The sequence below is a fragment of the Chelon labrosus genome (genome assembly GCF_963514085.1).
Source record: "Chelon labrosus genome assembly, chromosome: 3".
Taxonomy (NCBI): Eukaryota; Metazoa; Chordata; class Actinopteri; order Mugiliformes; family Mugilidae; genus Chelon; species Chelon labrosus.
In genome coordinates, this window is record NC_140339.1 from 967,101 (window position 1) to 982,403 (window position 15,303).

The window sequence follows — 15,303 nt, forward strand, 5'->3', positions numbered from 1 at the left end:
TGGATGCACATATGGAAAATTCTCTTCAAAATACTGTTTTCTCTTGTACGCTGTAGAAAGTGCAGAGCTGCAAGGAGCATGAAGATCTATATCATCTAGAGTCTTCAAAACATCTTCAATTTCTGTTTCAGATAGTTTAGTTTTTGCTTGAAGAGATACTTTAAGTTGATTCTTTGTGTGCTGCTGGCACACTCCACTGAGACTATTAATCTCCTCTACAATCAGCTGTATTGTAGAGGAAGGGATAAGGTGCTTCGCCTGCAACTTCATGTAGAACATGCATAGATTTCTCATGTATAAACTTTTCAGTTGTGCAGGGTCATATATATCCTCCTCAGGCCTATCATCAACTGCCCCTTCATCTGATTGGCTATCAGCAACAGAGGACTGAGGCTCACTAGGAACTGAAGGAAGACAGTATGCACCAGAGACATGCAGAGCTGTAGACTGTTTGTGCTTTCTAGATAGGTGTGACGTTAAAGACGATTTCACTGAAAAACACTTTCCACAGTTTTTGAATGGGCAATGCACCTCCTCTCTTTTAGAAACATGAGACTTCAGGTGACATAAAAGATCTTTCAGGTCAATCAACTGTTTCTGACAGTGAGGAAGTTCACATATGAAGGTTCCCTGCAAAGTCTCACAATGTGACACACAAGCCAACTGCCGATGATGACGGTAAACATGACACTTAAAAGCATTGTAATTTCTGAAGTGAGACTTGCAACCTGCTATACAACATGCATACTGGTAATGTGCCTCATTTTTGTGTAGCCCTTGATGATGTACATAACCTTTTAGGGTTTTCACAGAAACACCACAGCTATGACAAGTGTAATTTGTGGACATCTTTAACTATGGTGCAAAACTCACCAAATCAGATTACCCCAGCACATCAACTCACACAATATCTGCTGAGAGAAAGAAAAACAAATCGTGAGTGCATGGGACATTGAATAGAGAAATCTACCAAAATCCAATTAAACTTTATGTAGGTAGCTAAATAGGACCTGTGTCTGATAACATTACCTATGCTCTCGTCTTACCTACCTAATAGCTTAATAGTTAGCTCACACTTCCATTAACTCAGGGGTCGCTTAACCGAATCTGTCATTTTGACAGATTGCAATTCATACCCCTGACCACTTGGTGGGGAGTGACCTTATTAATTGGCTCTTGTCTCTCAATCGCAGTCTGCATACCAAACATGCGGAACATGTCAGTGCATGATTTCCCGGTACACCGATTATACTGATGCACACGCTAGAGCTCGGCTAACCATAGACATATATGTATATACATATGTTTATGCAGCTAACGGCTACCAAAATGGAATTAGCATACCACCGAAGCACTTCAGCCCTACGGCACCGTCTAAGAGCTGTTTACGCTAGCAGTCCCGGTCGGCAGCCCAAACTTCTTTTTTTTTTTTCTTCTTTTTTTACCATTTAAAGTCAATACTGTTCTGAAAAAAGTACTTAAAGTTAATGAAAACTGAATGGAAATTAAATGCTATTGAATATTTATCATTTAAAAAAAATAAAGTGACGGGTAAAAATAGACGGTATTTTTATGACCCAGTCAATCAAAATGACAGACAACGAAAAAGTCTAGCGCAACCTCTGATTAACTACGTGCCATATAACAGGTTGTATAGATTTAGTATCTTTTCCAAGCTAGAGTCAAGTTAAAGGAATACTCCGGAATTTTGGACATAGGGCCTCATTTCCAACTGAGCCGGTGTGATATAGGTCGGTGGAGACCGTTTTCAGCACATTTGATCCATTCCTTATATTTGCACAAATCACTGTTGCTAAACTGGTGTTGAGCTAGCGTGCGTCAACGGTAACATCCAGCCTGTCACTAAAAACAGCTATAACTGCTCCGCAGAACACCCGAGACAAATGTATTATAACGTCGGACTATCGATGTACATGTCAGTGTTGGTAGAATCATTTTAGAAATTAAACCAACCTTGCATGGCATTGGAATAGCTTACACTTTGTTCCCTGGTGTTGCTTAGGCTACGGCAGCGGCGGACTGATATTATCTCCGGGCTAGTGAGGCTACAGAGGAAGGTTCTTGACATGGAAATCGGTGGAAACTCTGTGGTGCCCATCTGTAACTTTTATTGCCACAATTTCGGAAAGCACACTGAAGCACCATGTTTATAACCTATTTTTTACTGTCTATGTTTATAACGCGGCTACTACTAGCTGTCACGACTGTAGGGCGCTTCTGTTTTCGTTTTGACGCACTACTAACACGCAAAGTAAAATTCCGCTGCTGCTGAGAAACTAGTCCCTCAAAATGTTTTATCATTGAAAATGCAAGGTTGGTTTAATTTCTAAAAGGATTCTACCAACACTGACATGTACATCGATAGTCCGACGGTCTCGGGTGTTCTGCGGAGCAGTTATAGTTGTTTTTAGTGACAGGCTGGATGTTACCGTTGACGCACGCTAGCTCATTACCAGTTTAGCAACAGTGATTTGTGCAAATGTAAGGAATGGATCAAATGTGCTGAAAACGGTCTCCACCGACCTATATCACACCGGCTCAGTTGGAAATGAGGCCCTATGTCCAAAATTCCGGAGTAATCCTTTAAGGTAGTCAATAATTATCAAGCTAATGCTACAGAGCTTGAATTTGGTACCTACCTTAGGGATGCAATATGTCCGTTGTGTCCGCCGTGACAGTGGTTTGGCCGAGAAAGCTGATGTTGACGTTGCGCCGCAGAGTGCCCGCCTTACGTACCTTCCGTTTGTTCAAAACTAAGATATGAACGCTGATTAGTCCACACGTGATCAAGACTCTACATGTGGTTGGATTTTTTAAAAAGCACAGTTTGGCCTTGCGCAGTTTCTGACTTTATCACCATTTTTTATTAATTGTTTTCATTTGAATAATTGAAGGCAGATAGACAAAAATGAAACTGCAAATTCTGGGTGAGAGACCAATATAATGCTTTCATGCTGTACCACACAGACAGCATTTAGTTAATTTAAAAGTAGAACCAGTGGTTCATTGGTGAAAACATTACACAAAAATTCTCTGAAAAGCATCTGTTACATGTAGTATCACTATCTGTTTTCCAGACCGAAAGAAATATGGATCTGCAAATACTTTAACAATTAGAATAACAGAATATGTACTCTATTATTATTACTTTTCTGCTAGTACTTTACTGCTTTTGGTCAAAAATTTAAAAAGTTACAAAACTATTATAAAAGACACCATCTGTGAAATTACAATAATTATAGCTGTTTTCAATGATAAAAACTGTATTTTGACAGTTTACTAATGCTTTTTGTTGTGAAAACTTCCATAATTACACAACATATCTGTCAATCAACAAACAAATCCATGTAAAATTACAGAACCTATACTTCTTTTACTATTAATTTTCACTAATTGTATCCAATTTTTGATATGTATTTACAGTGTTAAACTTTAATTTAACAGTTTAATGTATTACATAAACAATATATATTTGTGAAATTATGTTAGATTTGTGAATGTATTTTTACAGTCTTTTTATGTGAAACAAACTAAACTTTCTTTTAAAAAACAAAACTTTTCCGGTTATTTACAGTTACAGTTTTTTTATGTTATTTTACATCCGACACATTAATTCACAGCCTGTTTTTGTAAAACTATTGATATTTCCTGTATTTTAAAAATACAGGAAAATTCTGTAAAATTTACAGGAAAAGGGCTGTTAAAGTACAGATTTTTTTTACAGTGTAGAGTCAAGTCCAGTTCACCAGCAACGAGTGGAGAGACAAAGAAAAGCCCCCCCCCCCCCCCCCCCCCTCCTTCCTTCCTTCCTTCTGGTTGTTGACCTTTGAACTGGTTTCAGGTTTGTTTTGTGCAGGTTTAGACTGACATTAGATTTTGAGTTTAAACTGGTTTTGGATCTGGATTCAGAATGGATTTCTACTGGTTTTGGATCCAGGTTTTGTCCTGATGCTGGAGCTGGTTTTAGACCTTCGGTGGACTTTGGTTTGATCCTTGATGTCAGTTCTTCCCGACACTCGGATTAGTCGTCATATCTTTAATGTGGAACAACATGAAATCAGATTAGAAATTAAAATTCAATTTTATTTATATAGCGTCAATAACAATACAAATCGTCTCAAGACGCTTTACAACATCAGACCTGAAACCTCCAGAGCAGCCTGAAGGCGACGGTGGCAGGAAAAACTCCCTTTTAACAGGAAGAAACCTTGAGCAGAACCAGAACCAGAACCAGAACCAGCTCATATGGAGGGACTGGTCTGCCTGAGGCCGGCCTCCCAGTGTGGCTGCAGGTTGTCATCAGTGCATCGATGGTGATCAACACTCTGAGGACACATCGTCCTCTGAAGAGATGGAGTGATTTGACTGTGATTAACATCTCTGCAGCTTCATGTGTTTCATCTTTAGAACAGGTTTGACAGCGTCGGTGTCTCAGGTCCAAAGAACAGCCTTGACCCTTTGCCCCTCTGTCCATGCATGCAGGAGGTTGAATATTGTTCCCACTGTTGAATGTGTGCCTCGTTCTGTCGGGTGGAAACTGTGTGAAAGGTTTTTGTCGCTCATGAAACCAGCTCAAGCTTCGCTAACCTGACGCCTTCCTCCACTTTCCCCCTAATGAGGTGAAATTAATTGGGATTAGAGCGTTTATTGAGCCACATGACCCGGTCAGATAATCCCTTGAAAGAGACCCAAACATTCTTTTCCAGACCAAGTGAATCAATCTCATTCGCCTGCTCCACTGAGTCCACGCAGACACTCAACACACTCCTCCCTCCCCAGGCACTCGGCTCGACCGGTCCTGCAGACCGACGCCTCCTTTCCTCTTGTTTTTTTTTTCTTTGCTCTGGTGTGTAGTCGTGACTTTCAGACGTGTTTGTTCGTCCTGGTATCTGAAGCATGTTTCTCACGCTCACAGAGCTGCAGGGTCTATAAGAGGCCGGGGTGGAGGTCCACGCTGCAGACGGTGCAGCAGACTCACAATGGGTAAGACTCACTGAACATCTCTCAGCTCCGTCTGCAGGAGCTTCCTCTGACTCTAAAGCCTCCAGATAGAAAGGTCTGCAGGCTTCTCTCTGGTTCTGGTTGTTGTCTTTTTCTTGTTTTTTCCGTGTCTTCATGATGGACATGTGTCTCTTTGTGGTAGTTTTCTGTCTCTTCACACAGTTCATCAACCAGATTCACTTTTTTCTCTTTACCCTGAGAACTGATCGTCACAGAAGCTGGTTCCCTCTGATGCTCAGTGATCAGTGTTGAGATGGGAAGAGGTTAAAGGCGGTTCCACGGTTTAGAAGAAGAAAATGAAATAAAGAACCAGGAACGTTATGTTTTAATTAAAGATGAACAGATTGATGGACTCCTTGTGTGTCACAGCCCAGAAGACGGCTCTGATCGTGTTCGCCCACCAGAGTCCGGCTTCGTTCAACGCCGCCGTCCTGGAGGCGGCGGTCCAGGAGCTGAGCGAGCAGGGATACAAGGTCACCGTGTCCGACCTTTACGCCATGAACTTCAGAGCCAACGCCACGAGGGACGACATCATCGGTGAGCGGCCATCTTCCTCCAAACTCAGATAAGATGAACGTCTTTATCTTCACGGTCAGGAAGGAAGGAGGGTGTGAGCTGAGATCAGATCTGTGTTCACACCTGGACTTTAACCTGAATCAGATCAGATCAGGACGTGTCACATTAAAAACCTCCAGAACTTTCTCTCTGATTCTGGTTCTGATCGTTTTCAGGCGACCTAAAGAACCCGGAGCTCTTCCAGTACGGAGAGGAGACCATGTGGGCCTGGACGGAGGGACGCCTCAGCGCCGACATCGTGGCCGAGCAGCGTAAAGTAGAGGAGGCGGAGCTCGTCATCTTCCAGGTCAGAGAGACTCCAGAAGACCTCCAGAAGAACCTGATCAGAACCAGATAAACATGTTGTGTCTCTGTGCCGCTGCAGTTCCCTCTGTACTGGTTCAGTGTCCCGGCCGTCATGAAGGGCTGGATGGACCGCGTCCTCACGCAGGGCTTCGCTTTCTCCCTGGAGAAGATGTACAACAACGGCGTCTTCAAGGTCCGTCTCAGCAGGACGACACAAAAACAACTGAACATGGTTCTGACTCAGACGGGAGGAGGTCCAGTAGAACTTGGACCTATTTAAACTGGTGCCAGGACTGGTTTTAGTTTGGATCTGGACTGGTTCTAGTCTTATTGTAAACTAGTTTGAGACGAGTTTAAGATCAGATTTGCGCAGAGATGCTTTTTTTGGTTTTGGACTTATTTTAGTCTGGTTTCTGACTGACTGTGGGACGTATTATTAACTAGTAGCAGTTTTGGTCTAATATTAAACTGGTTTGAGTCCTTTTGTAGTTTAGAGACATGTCTTTGGACCAGTTTTCATATTATTTTGCTTTAAGACATATTCTTAGACTGGTTTTACTCTGTTTTAAAGTGGTGCAGGGTCTGGTTCTGGTCTGTATTAAACTGTCTTTGGACTAGTTTTTAACTCTACTTCCTGTTTCATTGTGTATTTCCTTGAAGGATAAGAAAGCCATGTTGTCTTTCACTACCGGAGCGACGCAGACGATGTTTCAGCCGGACGGCATCAACGGAGACCTCAACATCACTCTGTGGCCTCTGCAGGTGAGAGCAGCTCAGACGGACAGAGCAAACGTTTCTTTATATTTATTCATTTGCTTCTTCTTCTCTGTTTCCTTCAGAACGGCACCCTCCACTTCTGTGGGTTTCAGGTTCTGGCTCCTCAGATCTTCTGGAGTCCGGCTCACTGTCCGGCCGCCGTCCGAGCCGCGATGCTGGACGGTTGGCGAGCTCGGCTCAAAGGACTGCAGGAGGAGAAGCCTTTGACCTTTGCCCCCTGCGAGCTCTTCGACCTCAGCTTCGCGGGCGGGTTCCAGCTGTTGCCCGAAGTGAAGAAGGAGAAAGAGCTGCAGCCGTTCGGCATCACCACAGGACATCACCTCGGGAAGCCGCTGCCCCCCGACAACCAGACCAGAGCTCCGGCCACGCAGGAGGAAGAAGCAGGCTGCAGGAAGTAGAGCTCCAACGTCTGACATGATGTGACACGTTAGACGCACACTTTGTTTTTTTACTGAAGCTGAAATAAAATCCTGCTGATAACAATAAAGTATTTTTTTACTGCTTACAGTTAAGACTCAAATCTACCCTCAATAACAATTATTAATAAATTTATAAATTAATTTTCCCTAAAAACTAGAAATATCTCACTCTTTTATGGATTTATTCATCTGAGAGGGTTTGGATAGTTTCTAAGTTGAGCTGGAAGGATTTTTTTGAATGAAGAAAAACATCTGTATATAATAATAAAGTTCTTTAAACTTTAAACTTCTCAACGTGTCTTTCTGCAGAGACAAACCTGAATAATGATGAACCTGCCTGGACCAGAGAGTTTCATGTATTTTAGATGAAGCTGGTTCATGCTGCGTCCGTGTCTGAACATCCATCCAGGTTATATCATCTAAAGCGTCTAAAAGAATTACACGATATAAATCTAAACGTGTCTCTTTAGAAATAAACTTGACAAGGTTTGCAAAGACTAGAAATAACCACTGATCACAGCAGAAGGTGCAAAGAGACAAAACAACTAAACCCAGACACAAAAAGAGACAAAACTGCTGCAGAGCCTCTGAATCAAAACAATTTAAATGTTTACAGTCTGCCTCCTCCCCTCCTCCTATCATGGAGGAACATTTTAAATAATTAATATGTAATAAAAGTTAAAATGATCCACATGAACCACCTGAAGCTTCCATCTGAGGAAACCATTCCATCTGGTTGTGTTTATGTTCCAGAGAGGGGCTGTACCATACACGGTACAAAGGGGGGGGGGCGCATTTCTAACCGGAAGTCATTGTCTCTGAAATGCATAAATTCCGTGTGTTTAAAGTTATAAATATAAATAATAGTCGTACATTTCGTTATATCTCCTTATTGGTTTATTTAACTTTATTTATTTACCTTTAAATCTAAGAGCTACATTTCCCCTCTGCGCATGCCCCCCCTCTCTGGTGTGCGGCGGGTGGTACAGGCCGTAGTGACGTCATGGGCGGGGCGTGGCTCCGGGGCTGACAGTGAAGGGGAGGATTGTTGTTTGTTGTTTTGCTGAACCGTAGAGATCCTCCGCTGTCGGTTACCGGATCGTTTAAGAGCTAGAACCGAAAGGTCGCGTCAGAAAGAAGCGGTTCACTCCTGAAACTAACCGCGACTCGAGGTTTTAATCTGCTGCGTCGAAGGAAAAGAGCCCGGCAACGGCAAACATGAAATGGATGTTCAAAGAGGATCACTCGTTGGGTAAGAGGCGGAAGCTGCTGCTGTTGATTAAAATAAATGTCGACGCAGATTATTTCTCTCCGTGTTGTCTTTTATTTATTCCATTAGGAAATGAATTAGAGGTTTAATGTGTAAAGTGTCACTAATAAACGGGTCTCAGCCGCAGCTCGGCCCTGTCCTTCAGGCTGTTGTTAGTGGGGGGGGGCTAAGCTAAGCTAAGCTAGGCTAGCTGTGTCGTTAGCCGTGTCGTTAGCTCAGGCTAGCCATGAATATTAATGTCATGTCCTGTCCCTGTCTGTGCTTTATAAACACGTCGGCCTCGTGGAGCTGAACAGTGTTTGTGTGTTTGTTCTGCTGCTTGATGGCGGATGTTGACACCGTGAACAGCTGTTTGTTGTTTGTGCGTCATGACTTGGGGAGATGAGCCTTATGTTGGACCAAGCTGTGAAGTCTGTGGCTGCAACAAACCCTTATTCAGCTTGAATCGATTCATTTCTGGATTATTTTCCTCTGATTGATCGATTAATCCTTTGGTTCATGATGAAATATAAACGTAAGGTCCCAGCAGGTTAGAATCCAGAACCTTCAGGCTGTGATGCTAACTACTGCTACATGTTGCTAACGTCCACTGAGAGCAGAGAGTCACCTGGTTTAGTCTTAGAGGTCTATATGTGCAGATAAAACTGCTGCTCTGACAAGCTAGCCGTTAGCATCACCATGAATATCATATTTAGCGTCACCGTTAGCATCACCATTAGCATCACCATTAGCATCACCGTTAGCATCACCTTTAGCTTCTGCTCTGGAGTCTCAGCTGAGTCTCTTTTCTCAAAAACAGCTGATGAGGACACAGCTCTGCATCCACATAAACCCAATCAATAACATTAGCAGCTAAATTAGCCTAGAGGAGGTACATGTGGGTCACGTTAGCCGCTTCACTTTGACTAAGTTCTCTGGAACAGTCCAAATACTCATGAACGTGACTAAAGTCCGTTTATATATTGAATGTCCTCACATTTGGGTTCTGTCTTATTTAGTGGACGTTGGACGCGTCAACACAGTCCATGAGTTTATTGGCTCAGACGGCTTAGCTTTGCTCCCGTCCACTGACACTCACCAGGACGTGGATAGCCTTGTGTAGACCTGCAGCAGCTTCAACAACGACTAGAAACCAGTTCAGTCATCTCTGAAGTTACTGATGCGCTGCTCCTGTTTCCTCCAAACCCAAAGCTGCTGGATCAGGTCACAAAGATCCACCCATCATCTGTGGGCTCAGCTGGTTCTGGTTCTGGTTCTGTCTGGAGGTCTGCTTGACAAACAGGGTCTTTGATAAAACTGTTCAGGGTCTGGATTGACTCTGCTTTAGCGTCATTCTTAATCGACGGCAGCAGCTTGAGAATCGAACAGATCCGGAGATTGATCGTTGTCCGTCACAGACGTCAGGACGTATCGCTGCCTGCCGTCGTTTTACCGCTGCTCTAACATTAAATGTGTTTCTCTTGTTTTTCTGCAGAACATCGATGCATAGAGTCCGCCAAAATCCGCAACAAGTACCCTGACAGGGTCCCGGTGAGTGAACAGGACGCGGTGGAGCAGCTGGTTTGGAGGAAGCTGGTGCGTCATATGTGAAACCTGTGTCTGTGTCTGTGTTTGTGTTGTCAGGTGATTGTGGAGAAGGTGTCCGGATCACAGATAGTGGACATCGACAAGAGGAAGTACCTGGTTCCCTCAGACATCACAGTGGCTCAGTTCATGTGGATCATCAGGAAACGCATCCAGCTGCCCTCAGAGAAAGCTATCTTCCTGTTTGTGGACAAGACGGTGCCTCAGTCCAGGTCAGACCAGCGTCATAATAATAATATAATAATAGTTATTAGTTAGTTTAATCTGGACGTAACCGTAGCCGCTACATTAGCCTGGTTGACATTAAGCTAGCTGCCTCGGTGTTTGCTCAGTCTCAGTGGAGAGAAGTCATAGCTGCAGCATTAGCCTAAAAAAGATAACGAGAACAAAATGAGCTGGTTCGTTTCAAACACCACGGTCTCTATGGAGACGCTGTCCTCTGTTATCGTCTCCTGTCGCGTCTTATCTCAGCCTCTAAAGTAAATACATGCTAATTCTAACAGGAAGCCTCGCAGCCAGTCGGACAAACGCCATAAAAGTTCAGTAGATGTATGATGGTTGACTCTCTGGGTGTTTGTCTCGGCTCGTAAATATGAGTATTTGTTGAGGACTATTTCCTGCGGCGGATGAATCCTCCTGCGCCTCCAGTAATAACGGCTCGTCTTCATGTTTCAGTATCACGATGGGGCAGCTGTACGACAAGGAGAAGGACGAGGACGGCTTTTTATACGTGGCGTACAGCGGCGAGAACACCTTTGGATTTTAAGAAAAGACGAGACGCCGCGACGCCCACCCACGGCCAATCACAGCCCTCACCTGGCCCCTGAAAACGGTGAGGGAAACCCCGGAGAGATTCAGAGACAGGGCAGCACCTGGTGGACGGATCAGCTGACTGGATAAAGGAAACGAATGCACCGTGTGTTTTTTAGTTGTTTTTCTGGCTCATGTTGCACCAGATGAATCTGTCACATTTCATCCTTCTCTGTTTGATGTTGTAATTTGAGTGTTTTAGAAGGAATCTTGATGTATTATTTTTTCGCTTGTTTAAACCTTGAATATGAGCGTGTGAATGAGATTTTCTGCTTTCTTTCTATATTTAAAGGATTTTAATTTAATTATTTGAAGGTAAGGTAGCTGGATGACCTAACCAATAAAAAGATCAAATGAAACCTGTCTCCTGTTTTCTCTTAAATGAGTTTGATTCTTTATTTACTGAACAAAACATTCACATAGAACAACAGGAAGCAACAAGATCAACTGAAAAGGTTCATTACAAACTTCAAGTGAAGGACGAAGATGTAAGAGACTTTAACGTAGCAGCTAATGTTGTCTTGTATAGTCTAATGCAACAGCTAACTAGCTCATTTAAGCTAAGTAGGGGCTAATGCTATCTCAAATGGGTTAAATTTACCTTTTTCATTCTAATACAGCAGCTACTTTTAGCCATTTTGGCTCCATGTAGCTTGTTTAGCCTGATACGATAGCTAGCTTTATCTAATTTAGCCTGATATAGCTGCTAATTTTACAGTATTGTGGCTAAGGTAGCGGCTAATGTCAGCTCGATCAGGCTAACGTCTTGTTCACACTAATGTGAAAGCTAAAATGACACCGTTTATGCTAATGTAGCAGCTAATGTCATTTTAACATTCATTCTCACTGAACCAGAAATGTTTTGATTATGAAAATAGTTTATAGACTAATTAACACGACATCATGGCTACAAAGCTTAAAAGCTAATACCTGGAACAATATTTAATTATTGTTAAAACTCAAAATTATGCAGTTTAGCTAACAGCACTGTTAGCATAGATGCTTCGTGCTCCTGGTATCCCATTAGTTTGTCAGACTCTTGAGAACAATAAGTGTCTGTGTCCACTGGGAGGTGGTAGAGAGTCGGGGTCGGTGGATGGGTCAGTACAGCTTAGTGGCTACAGAGCTTCAGAGCTAACACATTAGCATGCTGAACTAATAACTCAGTGTTTAATTACTTGCTAAAACAAATGATAGCCTTCACTGTGCCTTGACATTTCAGAAGCTGAGACCAAAACCAGAAGTGTTTGTGATTATGGACATAACTGACTCATTATTACAGGCTGTTTGAGCGTCAGGTTGATGAATGGATGAAACGTTCATGTGTCCACTGACCTTCGTCCACCAGGTGGTGACAGAGACCCTCATCACAACCAGGTTCATGTGTTTAATACCTTCACTGATCTGATCTGAATGAGTCTTTGGTTAAAAGAAGATTCATCGTACGGTTACACTCACTTTGGCCACTTTATTAGGTACACCTTGCTAGTAGCTTATAATACATGTTGGAACAGATTCATCATTAATCAGAGGGTCTGGTCCATGAGGACAGGACGGCATCAGGAGGTAATAATAATTATAATAATAATGTTTTTATAGAACATTTCAGATTCACATTACAAAGTGATTCACAGCTTAAAAACATAAAACAATAAAACACTCAAAAATACGAGAACTGGATTAAAAGTAAAAGTAGCTGAACATGTCCAGTTCCTAAAGGTTCTGTGTTGGACCGTGGAGAACGTTTGAGTTCTGAGATGATTTCATCTCATCTAATATGTCACAACTTATATGTGTTTATATGTCTTTTATAGTTTCATGCATATACTCATATACGTACCTCTATTGAACATATACACAGTTTATCTTGTTCACATTTTATACTCTTACATATGTGTGTGTGTGTGTGTGTGTGTGTGTGTGTGTGTGTGTCTAACAGCAGTGACTCTCTTCATGGTTCACACATGTTCTTCACTTCCTGTTTCTATCAGCTCCAACCAGTGAGCTGATCAGTGATTGGCTGATTAGATATTTACATTTACGAGCAGTTGAGCGGGTGTACCTAATGATCTGGCCGCTGATTATCTGAACATCATCTGAACGTGATTCTTTGAGCTGATTCTGTGTTGCATCAGTTCTCTGAACAAAGAGGAACTTCCTCCTCACTCACTGTTTGTTTAGAAATAACTTTATTAGAACAGATCAACGTTTACGTTGACGAAGCAGAGAAATAAAAAATATAAATAAATTATATGTGAGTCTTTTCTTCATCGTCCAGATCTTCTCTAAATGTTTCTCTGGTTTAATTCATCATCAGTTACTGCTCCTCTCTGTGTGGAAGACTTGGTTCATCTACAAACTCTAATATATCAGCCATAACATTATGACCACTGATTATCTCATGGCTCCTGTCGGTGTGAGGAGGAGGAGGAAGGAGAGGAGGTCAACAGTGGTCCAAGGAAGGAGGAGAACCAGAGTCAGGAGGAAGAAGATGAGGATGAAGAGCTGACGAAGACAAAGAAGAGGAAGATGAGGAGGAGGAATAGGAAAAGGAAGGAACAGAACCAGGCTCCGGGTCCTGGACCAAGGATCATTGGTTCTGACCCGTGTGGTTCTCGTTCTGGTAGAAAGGAGTCAGAACACTCAGTGGATCTCAGACCAGTCAGGGAGTCCATGCTGACCTCTGATGGAAGCTCAGAACTGGACCACGGAGACCTGGAGGAAGGAGGTTCTGGTCTGATGGATCACGTTCTACCTGAGGAACACCTTACCGTTGTCATGGGGGTGTTCTTAGTAAATAAAGACCAGGATCCAGGTTCCTCTCTACACTGGTTGGTGGTTATAAGACAGAGAAAGATTTAAAAGCAGACTGAGTGGTAACAGATGATTCGTTGCTATTTTTCTTGTCCTGTTTTCACTTCCTCATCTTTTCTCTGAACTTTATCTTCACCCGACTACAAATTCAGACAAAGAAGAAGAAGAAGCTGCAGTGAAAACAGTTTTTGCTTTTAGAGGAACTTCCTCAAAGTGAATGACGTTTGATTTTCAACATTACCTAAGTTTACATTTAGAGTTTACAGTCTATATTTTATTTTACTTTACACTTATATTGTTTACCTTGTGTGTTATGTACAGTTATTATTGTTTTACTGTTTTACTACTGGCTGCAGGTACAAAAATACATTTTACTGGACATTGTACATGTGACGAATAATCAAATCTTATCTTCAGTCCTCTAGGATGATGGGAGACCCCAAATAAATATAGTCTGACCCTGGTCTCTATGGACCCTGGTTTCTATGACCCTGGTCTCTATGGACCCTGGTCTCCATGGACCCTGGTCTCTATGGACCCTGGTCTCCATGACCCTGGTCTCTATGGACCCTGGTCTCTATGGACCCTGGTCTCTCCATGGACCCTGGTTTCTGTGACCCTGGTCTCTCTGACCCTGGTCTCTATGGATCCTGGTCTCCATGGACCCTGGTCTCTATGGACCCTTGTCTCTATGGACCCTGGTCTCTATGGACCCTGGTCTCTATGGACCCTGGTCTCCATGGATCCTGGTCTCTATGGATAGGTCAGACTTCAGTGTCAGTAACATTGTGTCTGATTAATTAGTGATCAACTAAAACATCTTCTAGATCAGAGAGTAGAAAACACCCTGATAGCAATATCATCCTGAACTCATTCAGCAACCCCTTGACTAGAACTGGACCAAGAGTTTAGAGAAATACCACAAAGGTTCTAGTAACAATAGAACCAGGCCCACACCCCATCTGGACATGTGGAGAACCAAAGAACCCAAAGTGTTCCACGTTGGGTTTTTACCTCTTGAAAGTGAATCTGGCTACAAAATCCTCCTGATTCCACTACAGGAGGCAACGTACACACAATTCAACCTTTGGACATTTTATTTATCCTGGACATCATCACATTCTACCATTGTGATCATTATACAATCCAGAAGAAGATTTAATGTAATTTAAATGTCGTTATACACATAAAATATTTTTATCTCTTTTTGTGAAAATGTGACAAATGAAATGATTCCAGCTTCGTGATCATCTCATCTCCTGTTTTTTATTTATTCATTTTAAAATTCCTGAATTACTTTATACTGATTCATAGGAAGACATTTAAACATGAATATTACAGGAACATGAACCAGGGCTTAAGAGGGAAGTAGATCTTGATGTGATTTCACTTCTCTCTCTGGAGAATAATGAAGTACACATAATGAAGTCTTTAAAAGTGAAATGTTTTGGAGGTTGTTCTAAGAAACACTGTCACGCCTCTTACTGAGTGGAAGGAGTTGGAAACAGGACTTAACGTGACTACAGTTAGAGGACAGATAATTAAATAAAGACATTAACAACAGCTAAAGAAATGAAATAAAGAAGCACAATATCAAAAAAGTTTCCAGTTTATTCATACTCAGGTTATATCTCTGTCATATTAGTTGTTTTTTAAGATCAGTCCAAGTTTAACAGGCTCATAAGCTGCACAGATCTTGACATGTCTCGAAGGATTGAAACCATTCGTCCTCCTGTCCTCCTCGTC

The 15,303-nt window shown here is 42.3% G+C and overlaps 2 protein-coding genes across 2 annotated transcripts; both read left to right on the forward strand.

The window, feature by feature from the left end:
- Positions 1-4,152: 4,152 nt before the first annotated feature.
- Positions 4,153-7,358, forward strand: nqo1 (NAD(P)H dehydrogenase, quinone 1). Its single transcript, XM_084541112.1, has 6 exons — positions 4,153-5,004; positions 5,392-5,559; positions 5,754-5,884; positions 5,963-6,076; positions 6,544-6,645; positions 6,723-7,358. The coding sequence occupies exons 1-6, from the start codon at positions 5,001-5,003 to the stop codon at positions 7,056-7,058; spliced, it is 855 nt and encodes a 284-aa protein (XP_084397238.1). The 5' UTR covers positions 4,153-5,000; the 3' UTR covers positions 7,059-7,358.
- A 745-nt stretch (positions 7,359-8,103) lies between these two features.
- LOC311485593 (gamma-aminobutyric acid receptor-associated protein-like 2) lies at positions 8,104-11,102 on the forward strand. The gene is made up of 4 exons (XM_084541119.1): positions 8,104-8,331; positions 9,824-9,879; positions 9,973-10,145; positions 10,609-11,102. The coding sequence occupies exons 1-4, from the start codon at positions 8,298-8,300 to the stop codon at positions 10,697-10,699; spliced, it is 354 nt and encodes a 117-aa protein (XP_084397245.1). The 5' UTR covers positions 8,104-8,297; the 3' UTR covers positions 10,700-11,102.
- The last annotated feature ends 4,201 nt before the right edge of the window (positions 11,103-15,303 follow it).

Excerpts from the sequence above, each read along its gene's own strand:
- LOC311485593 (XM_084541119.1), top strand. The coding sequence starts at position 8,298 with ATGAAATGGATGTTCAAAGAGGATCACTCGTTGG. Across the intron at positions 9,880-9,972 it reads AGTACCCTGACAGGGTCCCG|GTGATTGTGGAGAAGGTGTC; the intron begins GTGAGTGAACAG and ends TTGTGTTGTCAG. Across the intron at positions 10,146-10,608 it reads AAGACGGTGCCTCAGTCCAG|TATCACGATGGGGCAGCTGT; the intron begins GTCAGACCAGCG and ends TTCATGTTTCAG.
- nqo1 (XM_084541112.1), top strand. Across the intron at positions 5,885-5,962 it reads CGGAGCTCGTCATCTTCCAG|TTCCCTCTGTACTGGTTCAG; the intron begins GTCAGAGAGACT and ends GTGCCGCTGCAG. Across the intron at positions 6,077-6,543 it reads ACAACAACGGCGTCTTCAAG|GATAAGAAAGCCATGTTGTC; the intron begins GTCCGTCTCAGC and ends ATTTCCTTGAAG.